General features: G+C 35.4%; 1 protein-coding gene across 8 annotated transcripts in view; it reads right to left on the reverse strand.

The window, feature by feature from the left end:
* Positions 1-216: 216 nt before the first annotated feature.
* dpr17 (defective proboscis extension response 17) overlaps positions 217-17,134 on the reverse strand; it is an 81,508-nt gene continuing 64,590 nt past the window's right edge. For all 8 annotated transcript variants that reach the window (XM_067763830.1, XM_067763827.1, XM_067763828.1 and 5 more), the window contains exons 4-7: positions 4,638-4,872; positions 1,570-1,781; positions 1,194-1,299; positions 217-1,091 (exon numbers count right to left, since the gene is read on the reverse strand). In XM_067763830.1, coding sequence (XP_067619931.1) covers positions 976-1,091; positions 1,194-1,299; positions 1,570-1,781; positions 4,638-4,872 — 669 coding nt within the window. In that variant the 3' untranslated portion in view covers positions 217-975. The remainder of the gene's footprint in view (positions 1,092-1,193; positions 1,300-1,569; positions 1,782-4,637; positions 4,873-17,134) is intronic.

Raw genomic sequence — 17,134 nt, forward strand, 5'->3', positions numbered from 1 at the left:
GCCTTGTTGGACGGCAATTATGTAAGTAAGCAATATTTGATAAACCTTTGTTGCAGACATGATGCATGATCCCCCACACAGGCATGATGGCAACACTCGAAAATTGTTATTTGGAAAAATTCTGGTACGAGATATATTTGTTTCAATTAATACATACCTCATGCTCAATTACACATTCGCCAAACGCATTTATAATAATTTACTAAGCTTTATTTTTCGGTTTTATGTTCTATATATACATTTTTTGTGTGTAAATATGTATCTATGTATGTTGGTACAAACTTATAATTTTAATGAAAGATCATTTAGTATTTACATTAGTCATTGAGTGGATCGAAAAGATTTTGATTTTTATGATTTCCATCTTAATTGTTTGTTATTTTATTACTTTTGAAATTCTAACTCACATATTCATAACCAACTTGACGATTTTCTTTTCTCTAGTTGTACCATTTAGACTTAGCTGATTTAGATATTTAATGACACTAGTGTAATGCATATTTAATCGATTTACTTACTTACATATATATTAAATTTGTTATGCTACTTAAATGTTATTGATGTTTCACAACTTTAATTTCTCACATTCTGTTCATCCTCTTTATAATATTGTACGTTAAATAACGTTAATAAAAAAAGTCACTTACGTATAGAATATGAAGTTATTACGTAATGTTAATCTCTTCTTATAATTAATGTGCTCATCGTCAGTTATTACGCTGCTCTATAACCCTTATACTATTCTAACTACACACCAACATATAAATATATACATAAATAGAAGCTATAATGTAAGTATTTATTTATGTACATAATTTCGGTCTTCTGTAAAAGTCAATAGCATTAACAATATTAATTAATTATGTACAAGTAGCTTCTCTAAAACAATTTAAGTTAGGCTAAACAAATCCAAAAAGAAAAAAGATAATGAAACTAAAATATAAACTCGACGTCTTACGTCAAAATATGACATAGTCACGTCTTCGGTACAACAACAAATATTATCATAGAATGCAAAAGAAAGAAGGCCATATTTTCATTAAGTTTATATGAACTCGCTGTTGACATAATTGCTGAAGCTGAGTACTCCCCTGTAAGAAATTTAACGAATTTGATAAAATATATGCGTTCAAGTCAATTTCAAATAATAAGAGATAAATAATTAATAATAAATAAATAAGAGAGATAATTACCGCTCAAAACATGCAGATCCACAGATACTGGCGCGCTATTTGATGGCTGACAAGTGTAATTGCCGGAGTCCTTTTTCCGCACATGAGGTATGACTAACGATCCAATCTGTTCATATAATTTATTTATTTTTATATTTAATATTTAAATAAGTTATGAGTTCGAAAACAAGTTATCTATATACAAATATTAAAGTTAGGAAAAAATTTGAAAACAAGAAGGGCCTTATAATGAAAACTTGTCTACAAAAATTGAATTTACTTCTCGAAAGCGAGAAAAAATTTTAGATGTCTATCGAACTTCTACTTTAGTAAAAAATAAACTTTTTACTGATACAAAATCAAGTTGCATTTATTTGTTTGACTTTAATGTACTCACTGTATTACGATTGCTGTCGGCATCACCAAATATGGTGCGATCGATTTCTGTGTACCAACCAACCTCATTGTCGTTAGTTATTTGCGTCTTGCCCCGAAACCAGATAATGTACGTTGGTGGCTCCAATGTATCGCGAACAATGCAATGCAGAGCAACCTTACTGCCAGCTTTCACAAATCTATTCTGATCACCAATCAGTTCAGTGTGAGGCACTGTATGATGAGGTAGGTTAGTTAGAACCAGAGCATATTCAAACAAGTAAGGAAGGTTAAGTTCGGGTGTAACCGATCATTACATACTCAGTTGAGAGCTATGGTGACAACATAAGGGAAAATAATCATGTAGGAAAATGAACCGAGGGTAACCCTGGAATGTGTTTGTATGACATGTGTATCAAATGAAAGGCATTAAAAAGTATTTTATGAGGGAGTGGGCCGTAGTGCTATAGGTGGACGCCATTTAGGGATATCGCCATAAAGGTGGATCAGACTTGACTCTAGAATTTCTTGTACGATATGGGTATCAAATGAAAGGCGTTAATGAGTATTTTAAAAGGGAGTAATCCTTAGTTCCACAGGTGGACGCCGTTTCGAGATATCTCCATAAAGGTGGACCAGGGGTGACCCTAGAATTTGTTTGTACAATATGGGTATCAAACAAAAAGGTGCTAATGAGTATTTTAAAAGGGAGTGATCCTTAGTTCCATAGGTGGACGCCGTTTCGAGATATAGCCATAAAGGTGGACCAGGAGTGACCCTAGAATTTGTTTGTACGATATGGGTATCAAATTAAAGGTATTAATGAGGGTTTTAAAAGGGAGTGGTGGTAGTTGTATAGGTGGTCGCCTTTTCGAGATATCGCGAGAGGGGTGACTTTATAATACGTTTGTACAATATGGGTATCAAATGAAAGGTGTTAATGAGTATTTTAAAAGGGAGTGGGCCTTAGTTCTATAGGTGGACGCCTTTTCGAGGTATCGCAATAAAGATGGACCAGGGTGACTCTAGACTTTGTTTGTACGATATGGGTATAAAAAAAAAATGCTAATGAATATTTAAAAGGGAGTGATCCTTAGTTCCATAGGTGGACGCCGTTTCGAGATATCGCCATAAAGGTGGACCACGAGTGACCCTAGAATTTGTTTGTACGATATGGGTATCAAATTAAAGGTATTAATGAGGGTTTTAAAAGGGAGTGGTGGTAGTTGTATAGGTGGTCGCCTTTTCGAGATATCGCCATAAAGGTGGACCAGGGGTGACTCTAGAATACGTTTGTGCAATATGGGTATCAAACGAAAGGTGTTAATGTGTATTTTAAAAGGGAGTGGCCCTTCGTTCTATAGGTGGTCGCCTTTTCGAGATATCGCCATAAAGGTGGACCAGGGGTGACCAGAATACGTTTGTACAATATGGGTATCAAACGAAAGAAGTTAATGAGTATTTTTAAAAGGGAGTGGGCCTTCGTTCTATAGGTGGTCGCCTTTTCGAGATATCGCCATAAAGGTGGACCAGGGGTGACTCTAGAATATGTTTGTACGATACGGGTATCATATGAAAGGTGTTAATGAGTATTTTAAAAAGGCGTGGGGATTAGTTCTATAGGTGGAAGATTTTTCGAGATATCGCCATAAAGGTGGACCAGGGGTGACTCTAGAATGTGTTTGTACGATATTGGTATCAAATTAAAGGTATTAGTGAGAGTTTTAAAAGCGAGTGGTGGTAGTTGTATATGTGAAGGCGTTTTCCAGATATCGACCAAAATGTGGACCAGGGTGACCCAGAACATCATCTGTTGGATACCGCTAATTTATTTATATATGCAATACCTGCAAAGATTTCAAGGGTTTTTTATTTCGCCCTGCAGGTAGGTGTCATAACCATTTTACAAAGTTTTTTCCAAAGTTATATTTCGCGTCAATAAACCAATCCAATTACCATGTTTCCTCCCTTTTTTCGTATTTGGTATAGAATTACGGCATTTTTTTCATTTTTCGTAATTTTCGATATCGAAAAAGTGGGCGTGGTCATAGTCGGATTTCGTTCATTTTTTATACCAAGATAAAGTGCGCTCAGATAAGTACGTGAACTAAGTTCAGTAAAGATATGTCGATTTTTGCTGTAGTTATCGTGTTAACGGCCATGCGGAAGGACAGACGGACGACCGTGTATAAAAACTGGGCGTGGCTTCAACCGATTTCGCCCATTTTCACAGAAAACGGTTATCGTCATAAAATCTATGGCCCTACCAAATTTAAAAAGGATTGGTAAATTTTTGTTCGACTTATGGCATTAAAAGTATCCTAGGCAAATTAAATTAAAAAGGGCGGAACCACGCCCATTTTGAAATTTTCTTTTATTTTTGTATTTTGTTGCACCATATCATTACTGGAGTTGAATGTTGACATAATTTACTTATATACTGTAAAGATATTAAATTTTTTGTTAAAATTTTACTTTAAAAAAAAATTTTTTTTAAATGTGGGCGTGGTCCTTCTCCGATTTTGTTAATTTTTATTAAGCGTACATATAGTAATAGGAGTAACGTTCCTGCCAAATTTCATCATGATATCTTCAACGACTGGCAAATTACAGCTTGCAAAATTTTAAATTACCTTCTTTTAAAAGTGAGTGGTGCCACGTCCATTGTCCAAAATTTTACTAGTTTTCAATTCTGCGTCATAACTTCAACTCACCTACCAAATTTCATCGCTTTATCTGTCTTTGGTAAAGAATTATTTTCGAAATTTTCGATATCGAAAAAGTGGGCGTGGTTATAGTCCGATATCGTTCATTTTAAATAGCGATCTGAGATGAGTGCTCAGGAACCTACATACCAAATTTCATCAAGATACCTCAAAATTTACTCAAGTTATCGTGTTAATGGACGGACGGACATGGCTCAATCAAATTTTTTTTCGATCCTGATGATTTTGATATATGGAAGTCTATATCTATCTCGATTCCTTTATACCTGTACAACCAACCGTTATGCAATCAAACCTAATATACTCTGTGAGCTCTGCTCAACTGAGTATAAAAATAATTTAGCAATTATGTCTTTATACTTACCGACCACTGCCAAATAAATTTTTGAGCTAATTTTTGGTTCCGAAGACACTTGACATTCGTACCAACCTTCATCGGTATCCTGAACATATTTGATTTGCAATGACCAAGTGTCTTCTTCCCCTTGAAATATTGACTGAAAGCGTTGATCAGCAATGAATGTTGCTTGGTCAACAGAAACAATGTGTCCATCTCGAAGCCGTACCCAAGAAATTGGTTTATTCATTATTCGATGTACCTGTTAATATACAAAAGAAGGTAAAAGAACAATTGTTTATTATGCATTTGTTTTAATATGACGTCCACATAAGAGTTTATAAAAGAAGTTTAAGGAAATCAAGGATCTTCCCTTATTTAAAAATAGTATGTTTATCGAACTCAAGGTAGAGCAAAGTAGAGCAGCTGTCAAAAGCGAATGGAGCAAACGGGCGTAAAACAGAGCAAATATATCAGGAAAGACTTTTCAAAAAAAAAATTTCAAAGCAACCTATTCGTAGCTATTATTGCATAAATACACAATATCACGATGCACGATTTGCTGACCGCATAATATTTAACACTCTGGCAACAGTGGCACTCATAGACAAAAAATTTTGACTTCTGAAATTTTACTTCTGAATTTTGACCTCTGAATTTCGTCTTTCTGAAAAAAGGGTTCTGACTATCATCCAAGTAAATGAATTTTAAGTAGAAAAAATACAAAATAAGGTTTTATAATTTTGGTCATAGGCAACTGTAACGGGTTGAAAACTTTTATTCTTTTTTTGGCCGACGTAGTCACCTATGTGACCACGAGTAAATACAAATTACAAGCAAGACATGTACATATGAAAATATTATTGGCATAGAATCGTTTATGGTAACAGAGTTTTATAAAAAATAGAAACTTTATTCGCTGCACTGAATAAATTTGACAATGGGCTGAATGTGCTCTTGGCGCACTGGCTTTTTACAAATTAAGCAAACTTTCCGGGAGTTCCGTTGTCTTTTATTCACTTGTTGACAAACATGACACTTGCCTTTGATTTTCATTCGACCTGTTTCGACACGTTGCTCAATTTGCGATTCCGATGCAAAGGGCAGAGATAAACGGGTATTCAGAACATCCTCCATAGCGGTACGTACGTGATAATGCTGCAGGATAAGGGGTTTGATGCTCGCCGATTGATAGCCCCAGTGACCAATTCACGAGAAAGTTCTTTTAGATAAGTTCGGCGGCTGATACTAACACCACTCTTTACATAATTATTCCTATAAATAATTTGTTCACCTAATGCCATTACATCAAACATATTGAAAAATAGAGCCAATGGCCACCGATGCGACTTTCTTTTGTATGATTGTAGTCGAGAATTATTTCATGCTTGTTTGAGGCAGAATCGATTGATGCATTATTGTGCAAGGTAGAGAGCAAAAACCATTTTTGTTGGCTTTGGATTTGTAACTCAGGAGGACAGTTTCATTGCGGAACGCAAACTTAGATTCACCCAAAGGCGAAGACTTATCGAACTGCAGCTCTCTAGAAATGAAGCGCTTGTTTTTGCGGACAGTGCCAACTATACTGAGCTTGATATTCTTTAGCTCATAGGCATGGTGCAATGAAGTGAAGAAGTTTTCCGTGGTAACATTTCGTCCACTATTTTTCCATGGTTGCACCAACTTAAGCACAATTTTTTCACCTAAATTAGAAGATGTTGCCTGCCCAGGTTGTCGCCTTTCCATGCAAGGGATAGGTGGTTTCCGCATCACACGCCCAAAATATTTTTATGCCGTATTTTGATGGTTTTGAGGGGATATATTGACGGAACGCCACTCGACCACGAAATGCATAAAGTTGCTCATCAATTGTTATATTACTGTAGGTTCGATAATGCTTCCGCATATTTTCGTTCATAAGCGTCCAAATTTCCGATATTGGAGCTGCTTTATCAGTTTCCTTTCGAGCCTCACGTGTTCTATTATCATCAAAACGAATGGTGCGGAGAATAGCTTTAAATCTATTTCTGCTCATCGCAAGACAGTATAGTGGAAATGAATAAGAAGCCCATAACTCATCAATCGTCTCCATGATGGACTTATGGACACTACAAGCTAATAAAATACCATAAAATGCATCCATTTCAATACTGTCAGTGTTTTTGCCATATTTTTGGGGGCGACTGTTGATGTTTCTCGTTCCATATTTGGGCCAGCTGATCGCCTTTTGTGTTTGTGTGACGCACTATTATATCCTTCATAACGTCGGAAAACAACAAATTAAACGCATCCAAGAGGCTGATAGCTCCTTGGCAAGCAGGCTCACCTAAACATAATCAAAAGCACATAAATAATTATTTGAACATAATATATACTTCATTGGCTGACCTGTTTGTTTAAGTATATTGTGGCCACGAGTTTCACCTGTTGGTGATGGATTCTGAGACCACTGAGTTCCATCGGGCGCTTCATTTAACACCTATTTTTTCTGAAATTTGTTCCCTGCATTTAAGCTGAACTTTCATTTTATTAAACAGTCACCGGGGTGACTGCGTCGGCCAAAATGAGTTGTAAGAATCGTCAGCCGAATTAGGGTTAATTATTAAAAAAAAAGGTAACGAAATGCAAAATGATATTTTGTTTAAAACGTTTTTCAATATTTAGTGTTCAAATTTTTATCAATATTCGATTTTTCTCATATCGCTAAGGAATTGGCCTGTCAAGCTTTTTTTGTGTGATAACTCTAGCCTAAACCGTTACAGAGAAATTTTATTTTGAGACAACTTTTTCGTATTTACCCGCCTATGGAACTACTTAGGTTTGTCATTACTGTCACGACAATTTTGTCGGACCGACATCATTGTTCAAAAATTGTTGTTTTGCCACTCTTTACTTTCAAGTTTTGTCGTGTTGCCTCCAGGCATGATTGATGTAATAACAAAGGTGATGCCGACAACACAGCTTCACTTGCATTACAAAAGTATTAAATTTTGATTGCTTCATTTTTTGTACAAATTTCGCCAAAAAATTAGTTTTCTGCAAAATTTTGTCTATATTCTTTAGGGAAACACAAAGTTACATTAATCTTTTTGGTTAAACAATTCTATTAGCGGTTTATATATGTAGTTAAAATATTTCTAAACGTTTAGTAAAATCTACTCCGATCGTAGTAGACCTGAAAGGCAGTTCTGTGTGATAGGCAACCCTCTAAAATATACATGTCGAACTTGTCAGAATAGGGGAAAATGTCAACGGGATACGAACACCTGAATATTCATTTCATCATGGCCTCCAGGTATCTATGAAGAAATATTATATACATAAGTATTTTCTGATGCAATTTTTCCGAAAAACCACAGTTTTCGCATTTCTAACTTATATGAAACCGGTATCTGGTATCAGTTTACACAAATATAAAAGAATTGCTCATTAACAGTTATAATATGACATATTAAACGGGGTAATTGATGCACATTTTAGTTAGTTTATAAGCACACATCTTTTACATCCTTAAAAAGAAAGCTTCAAGGTTTTCGCTTAACAAATATTTAGTCATTTAAATCCATCTTTTCTTTTCATTCTTTATTCATTTTACATCGCCTACAGGTAATATTTTCACTGCATCGTTTTTTTGTTCTCAACTACATCCGTTGCCTCTGCCATAATCTTTTCAACGTCTCTGGCTGTTATTGGCTATAAAATAGTATGTATATTTATATATTGGCGGCCACCGTGGTGTGATGGTAGCGTGCTCCGCCTACCACACCGTATGCCCTGGGTTCACACCCCGGGCAAAGCAACATCAAAATTTTAGAAATAAGGTTTTTCAATTAGAAGAAAATTTTTCTAAGCGGGGTCGCCCCTCGACAGTGTTTGGCAAGCACTCCGAGTGTATTTCTGCCATGAAAAGCTCTCAGTGAAAACTCATCTGCCTTGCAGATGCCGTTCGGAGTCGGCATAAAACATGTAGGTCCCGTCCGGTTAATTTGTAGGGAAAATCAAGAAGAGCACGACGCAAACTGGAAGAGAAGCTCGGCCTTAGATCTCTTCGGAGGTTATCGCGCCTTACATTTATGTATTTTTTTTTTTTTTTTTTATTTATATATGTATATATACATGACGGTTTGTCAATAATTAGTTCATGGTACAATAAGTTCTTAATAAGTTAGTTGACAAGAAATGCAGAAAAAACCACCTTTCACTGTTTTTCGGCAAATGCCATACAAAGGTAGTTAGCTCTTTTCAATGAAAATAAACAGATAATAGTGCACTTTAGCTTATTGGTAACCAACTTGTAGTTAGCTTCTTTTTCTGCTAAGAGTATAGGCTAGAAAACGAGAAAACTTCAGAAAATAACACACGTGAAAGTTGAAATATCTTCTGAATAATTTAATTTTCAATGGAGATGTGAACTGCTTCGCAAGTCACTAATTTCCCATCATAGCTGGTTATTTGTTATTTGCGGAGTAACGGTCTTTGGCTTGAAATGCGTCCTGATTGAGCCGACTCATAAACCTGGTTGTCGAGGGTATGCTAGTAATTTTGTCGCATCTTAGACTTGTAAAAATTAAATTAAAATTGTTTGGTTTTATTATCATATGAAAATGTCAATAAATTATGACTACTGTATTTATCTTATTGATCCTTTGATATTTATGCTCCATGGAATTGTTCGACATAAAATGAAGTTTTAATAAACTAATCATAGTTTTAAAATTGTTGATGCCACACTTTTGATTATCTTATGCTTGTACACATCTGTCTGCATTTGTGTACTGTACAGCTTTTCTAATAACTTTTAGACGTTTTAACAAAAGCGATGCAAAAGCGAAGGAAAAAATATAGCCTTTTAAATACCGGTCCATTATGAATTCATACAAGTGGCGAATGTTTGAGAAAGACGTTCACAATAGTAAACAACCTCGATCACCTGTTCAGTCGATGTTCGATTACTTAAATCATTTGCCAATAGTGTTTTTTAAACTTTTTTGTAAAGAACTGGTATATTGCGTTACTTACATATTTTAAAATGTTTGCTTAACTGGCTGCTCATATTTTATCTAATAACTAGATTTTAAAAGTTAAAATCAATATGTGGTCTAATTTTCTGTATACACAATTAAAAGAAAAGCTGTTTTTAAACACAAATGGGCGATTCATGGCCTTCCAGTTTAATAACGGCGAGCAAAACGCAAACCTTTCTTCCATTATCTGGCCATTCGTGTCAGCAATTCTCCGTCAGCTAATCTTTGACAGGTAGTTATGGAAATGGAGGAATAGAAAGCTATTTCACTTGTATGAATTCACAATGTACCGGTCCTAACGGTCCGCATTTTATATCTCCATCTGTGAACAGCATCTGTAAGGCAGGTAAACCTCTGCTAAAAAGCTTTAACTGGCAGAATTACACTTGGAGTGTTTGTCTAACAACTGCCAAAGAACGAACCCGTTTAGAAAATCTTTTTTACACTCAGCGTGCTTTGCACACAGCGTATATTAACTTTAATTGGATAACGGTTGGTTGTACAGGTATAAAGGAATCGAGATAGATATAGACTTCCAACTTTGATTGAGCCATGTCCGTCCGTTCGTTAACACGATAACTGAGCAAATATTGAGATATCTTCACCAAATTTGGTACACGAGCATATCTGAACCCAGAATAGATTGGTATTGAAAATGAGCCACTTTGAACCCCGGCCACTTTTTATATATATAACATTTTGGAAAACACAAAAAATCTGATTATTTAGTAAATAATACACCTAAAATGTTGAAATTTGACATGTGGACTGATATTGAGACCCTTGATAAAAATTTGAAAAAAAATAAATAAAAATTTAAATGGGCGTGGCACCGCCCACTTGTGATAAAATCAATTTTACAAATATTATTAATCATAAATCAAAAACCGTTAAACCTATAGTAACAAAATTCGGCAGAGACGTTGCCTCTCCTATAAGTAATGCTTTGAAGGAAAATTAACGAAATCGGTTAAGGACCACGCCCACTTTTATATAAAAGATTTTTAAAAGGGTTGTGGACGAATAAAATAAGCTAAATTTTTGCAAAAAAGAGCTTTATATAAATGGTATTTCATTTCACAAGTGGATTTATAATAATAAAGAGAAAATAATCAAATTTTGAAAAATGGGCCCCTTTTATGACTAAGCAATTTTCTATGTTTCGGGAGCCATAACTCGAAGAAAAATTAACGGATCGTAATAAAATTGTGTACACAGATTTGCCCTATAGCGGTAAATATTTCTACAAAAAATGGACGAGATCGGTTAAAGACCATGCCCACTTTTATATAAAAGGTTTTTAAAAGGGTCGTAGACGAAAATAATAATCTATATCTTAGCGAAAAGAGCTTTGTGTCAATAGAATTTTACTTTCTAAATTGAATTATAATATTAAATTGGAAAACACTAAAATTTTTGAAAATGGGCATGGCACCACCCCTCTTGTGACTAAGAAATTTTCTATATTTCGGGAGCCTTTACTCGAAGAAAAATTAACATATCGTAATGGAATTGTGTACACATATTTTCCTTATAGCAGAAAATATTTCTAGTAAAAATGGACGGGATCGGTTAAAGACCACGGCAACTTAGATATAAAACAAGTTTAAAAGGGTCGTAGACTAGAATAATAAGCTATAACTTAGCAAAAAATAGTTTTGCATCAATGATATTTCACTTATCAAATTTTATTTTAAGAGGAAATGGGGAGAGATTTTTTTTAACGGGCGGTGCCACGTGTGATGTAGAAAAGTAATTTATCTGAAATGAAATGTACAATTCAAGCTCACGCTGAGTATATAATGTTCGGTTACACCCGAACTTAGACACCTTTATTTGTTTATGTTGTTTTTACCGCGCCTTAAACACAGGACCTTCGGCGTGGTAGGCGAGCAAACTACCACCACACCACGGCGGCCACCACGGAGAGATATGTTTTAATGTATGATCAATTTGCTTCTCAGGGTAAAAGTAATGGAAGTTGAATTAAATTTTTAATAGGAAAACACAGAGTTGAAACATTTTTCTATTTTTTTTCTGTATTTACTATTTATTTAGGTACATATGCACATATGTATGTATATTTGGATGAGTAATTGTATCTGTTCTTTTGTGACTGCCTTTTTATTAGTAGCAGCACTAAAGGCATTTTTGATGGTGTTGGCTATGTTTCGAAGTGACATATGTACCACACGTTCACACAAACAGCAAACGAACTCTATTTTCCAGGTGATATTGCATGTGTGGGGCTACGTATGTATGTTTGTGTTCGCTTAAAAGCCTCATCTTTATATATAAAAATCATGTGTCACAATGTTTGTCCGCGATGGACTCCTAAACTACTGAACCGATTTTGAATTTGTTTTGCACCCCGTGTTTAGTTTGATCTAACTTGAAATATAGGATAGGTTTTATCTCAGTTTATAGTCGCAATATTATTTTATTGCAATTTCTTTTAAATGTTTATATGTATTAATAAAATGTTACGTATACGCATCGGAACTCATATTTTAGGTGGTGCGGATATACTTCCGTGTAATTGGTTGGTGTTTAATTAAACAACGTGCTTATCAATAAAAAATATTATAGCGAATGATATCAAGAATAGCACATAACCAGGCCCGTCGAGACGGGGGGGATTACCCCGGGCCCGGGTTTCTGAGGGGCCCGCGGCTTAGAGGTATTAAGACATTTTTTTTTTAATTCAGGAGAGTCTTTAGTTGTTCCATGTGCAATTTTTAAGCCGAATTTCAAAAGCACCGAATATCTGCATTTCGTTTTAAAATTATAGTGAAGTGTGAAAAATAAAAATCTATATATATTAAAAGAAAGGCCAAAATGTGTGTTAGTTGGTCGCCGGTGTTTGAAGAGATGCGTCGGTCGATTTTGTTCAAGCTTTCACACAAGTTGCCTATACTTCACGCGGTGGTTATTGCATAGCTTTGATTGGGATCGACGTACAGGGTCTAGAGATATAGGCCGGAAAATGGACCCGGGTACCCCTAGAATGTGTGGGTAATATGGATATCAAATTTCCATTGTGATATTCGATTTAGTCGCATCAACCTGGCAAAACTGATAAATATGCATGCGAATCCGAAATAAGGACATGAATTAATATTAAAGACCCACATATCTATTTACATACGTCCTATGCAATTTGCCTCAAATTTGGTATATAAATTTGCCTATATTAATATTTACGACCCGGAAACGGACTGGGACTGAGACTCGGAATGGGACTGGGACTGAGAATCGGAGTGGGACTGAGACTGGGACTAGAACAAAATACATACCACCCTCTGGGACAGGCAATAAGCGATGAAGAAGAATGAAAAGAACTTGATAGAAGAGAAAAGAGAGAAGGAGGAGACTGAGAAAGAGGTAGAAAGAGACGAAGATGAAGATAGATGATGGGGAAAATATGGAGGGAGGAGTGAACACGAAGATTGGGAAAAAGTGTAGAGGGGGGAGGGCAGAGTTAGACGCAAAAGTTTATTAAAATGTATGCAGATATACCAAATTTAGGGCAGAACAACGCCTGCCGGGTCTACTAGTATTTTTTATAAATTACGAGTATACGAAAATGTTTCTGCGTGTATAAATACTAAATACAAATATTTCAGTAAAGTTTTGTGTCGCGTCAGTATCAGATTTACTGATTTGCATATCAACAATTTATTTTATGTTTTTGTTTTATTTCTTTCCCCGATTGCTTGAATTTATTCTTGGGTTTCTCCTACATAATTGGCTATATGGTTCTTCATGAAAAGAACGCATTGCAAACATGTAAATACACTCAATTTGGCTATTTCGTTGTTGTACTTAACCTGTGTGGCTGGGCTGTTCTATTGGGGCCGCGTCACAATCAACTTTTTCAAACGGATGCGCTCATTGAAATTTTATGCATGATGAGTAGGTTGCTCGTATTTTTATGGAGACGGGCAGATCGAACGAGACTAGCGACATAAATAAAGTTTACCTTTGTAACATCGCCACAAACGCTGTCATGTATAAGATTGCGTTGAGCGAACCTACATATATGAAAATTTCATTCTAACGCAGCCATTTAGGTGGCCATTGGCCGTGGATATGTTCCATATATTACCGTAAGTTGTGTTAGTGCTGATACAAAAAAGCTTGTAAGTATGTATGTATGTATGTAGTTACCCACCTATAATTTTGGCTTTGATTTCAACAAAAGTTAAGCCGAAGGAGAGGCTGTTTCTGTATTATTGGTGTTACTTCTCACACAAAACTCAACCACCTTTCTTTTCTTCACCAAAATTGCATTGGTTTATGGTAATAAAATGTTTTTGAGAGAAAATGCAGTTGTTAAGTAGATATATGTGAATATAGCCAAACATAATTAAAGTAGATATCATTGTGAATGGCTACTACTACTCCAAAGTATGTAAGGGGAAGACAATCAAATATAAGAATTCAACATGTGATAGACATCGAGGAAAGAGGACGTGTTTTATAACATACAAAATTTCTCTGAAAATTGTATTCTCTATTTTCTTGTATACTTGAATCCACTTTCTTAAGATGTTTTGCTAAAGACCCTCTTCGCCAGCAAAATTTTATGGCAAAGCTATATATATACATATATCATATAATTTTAAATGTACTTATGTACTTTGTATGTTTATTGGGTAAATATTTCAGTACATTTATGTACTTGCGCTTGCTTGGTGGTTGCTTCGTCTAGCAATTTTGTTGCATTTCGTCCATCAGCAAACTGAAAAATGCACACACTATCCGCTGATAAAGCAATGGTTATCTTGGTTGGTACGTTGGTTTTTTCGGTTAAATCGTATCATAAAATCTGCTAGTTCATTGTTTTTAAAATTGTACAAAATATACGTATTTGATTCTCGCCGCAGTTCAGTTCTCATAGCTTCACATTTGACAATGTCGAGTCCAAATTAATATGACAAGATACAGAACTGAGTAACTTGATTACCTGGCCAAAAATTTTAACTGGCGTTTGCAAAAGTTCACGCTTCATACCTTTTTCAACTAAATAATTACTAGCAATGAAAAGAAAAGATCCGTCCTTAACTTAAGCGGCCTTTGTACGTCAGTTGCCAGTTTTGTCATTATCATTACTGCAAGAATCTAAGTCTTGAATCTCTCCGTCATCTGCCGAGTTTTTTAGTACAATTTTCCCGTCTGCTTATATTAAGCTAAATTTTCAAAATCCAGCTACAGGCTTAACCTTTTCCCAAAAATTAACATTTTGTATTCTTTCAGCCACTTAACAGGCGTTTTTATACTCAGTTGAGCAGAGCTCACAGAGTATATTAAGTTTGATTGGATAACGGTTGGTTGTACATATATAAAGGAATCGAGATAGATATAGACTTCCATATATCAAAATAGTCAGGATCGAAAAAAAATTTGATTGAGCCATGTCCGTCCGTCCGCCCGTCCGTTAACACGATAACTTGAGTAAATTTTGAGGTATCTTGATGAAATTTGGTATGTAGGTTCCTGAGCACCCATCTCAGTTCGCTATTTAAAATGAACGATATCGGACTATAACCACGCCCACTTTTTCGATATCGAAAATTTAGAAAAACCGAAAAATTGCGATAATTCATTACAAAAGAGAGATAAAGCGATGAAACTTGGTAGATGATTTGAACTTATGACGCAGAATAGAAAATTAGTAAAATTTTGGACAATGGGCGTGGCACCGCCCACTTTTAAAAGAAGGTAATTTAAAACTTTTGCAAGCTGTAATTTGGCAGCTGTTGAAGATATCATGATGAAATTTGGCAGGAACGTTACTCCTATTACTATATGTACACTTAATAAAAATTAGCATAATCGGAGAAGGACCACACCCACTTTAAAAAAAAAATTTTTTTAAAGTAAAATTTTAACAAAAAATTTAATAACTTTACAGTATATAAGTAAATTATGTCAACATTCAACTGCAGTAATGATATAGTGCAACAAAATACAAAAATAAAAGAAAATTTCAAAATGGGCGTGACTCCGCCCTTTTTCATTTAATTTGTCTAGGATACTTTTAACGCCATAAGTCGAACAAAAATTAACCAATCCTTTTGAAATTTGGTAGGGGTATAGATTTTATGACGTTAACTCTTTTCTGTGAAAATGGGCGAAATCGGTTGATGCCACGCCCAGTTTTTATACACAGTCGTCCGTCTGTCTTTCCGCATGGCCGTTAACACGATAACTTGAGCAAAAATCGACATATCTTTAATGAACTTAGTTCACGTGCTTACTTGAACTCACTTTATCTTGGTATGAAAAATGAAAGAAATCCGATTATGACCACGCCCACTTTTTCGATATCGAAAATTACGAAAAATGAAAAAAAATGCCATAATTCTATACCAAATACGAAAAAAGGGATGAAACATGGTAAGGTAATTGGATTGTTTTATTGAAGCGAAATATAACTTTAGAAAAACTTTATAAAATGGTTGTGACACCTTCTATATTAAGTAGAAGAAAATGAAAAAGTTCTGCAAGGCGAAATAAAAAACCCTTAAAATCTTGGCAGGTATTACATATATAAATAAATTAGCGGTATCCAACAAATGATGTTCTGGGTCACCCTGGTCCACATTTTGGTCGATATCTGGAAAACGCCTTCACATATACAACTACCACCACTCCCTTTTAAAACTCTCATTAATACCTTTAATTTGATACCCATATCGTACAAACTCATTCTAGAGTCACTCCTGGTCCACCTTTATGGCGATATCTCGAAAAGGCGTCCACCTATAGAACTAAGGCCCACTCCCTTTTAAAATACTCATTAACTCCTTTCGTTTGATACCCATATCGTACAAACATATTCTAAAGTCACCCCTGGTCCACCTTTATGGCGATATCTCGAAAAGGCGAACACCTATAGAACGAAGGCCCACTCCCTTTTAAAAATACTCATTAACACCTTTCATTTGATACCCATATCGCACTAACAAAGTCTAGAGTCACCCCTGGTCCACCTTTATTGCGATACCTCGAAAAGGCGTCCACCTATAGAACTAAGGCCCACTCCCTTTTAAAATACTCATTAACTCCTTTCGTTTGATACCCATATCGTACAAACATATTCTAAAGTCACCCCTGGTCCACCTTTATGGCGATATCTCGAAAAGGCGAACACCTATAGAACGAAGGCCCACTCCCTTTTAAAAATACTCATTAACACCTTTCATTTGATACCCATATCGCACTAACAAAGTCTAGAGTCACCCCTGGTCCACCTTTATTGCGATACCTCGAAAAGGCGTCCACCTATAGAACTAAGGCCCACTCCCTTTTAAAATACTCATTAACTCCTTTCGTTTGATACCCATATTGCACAAACGAATTCTAGAGTCACCCCTGGCCCACCTTTATGGCGATATCTCGAAACGGCGTCCACCTATGGAACTAAGGATTACTCCCTTTTAAAATACTCATTAACACCTTTCTTTTGATACCCATATTGTACAAACAAATTCT

The sequence above is a fragment of the Eurosta solidaginis genome, chromosome 1, assembly GCF_040869045.1.
Source record: "Eurosta solidaginis isolate ZX-2024a chromosome 1, ASM4086904v1, whole genome shotgun sequence".
Lineage (NCBI taxonomy): Eukaryota > Metazoa > Arthropoda > Insecta > Diptera > Tephritidae > Eurosta > Eurosta solidaginis.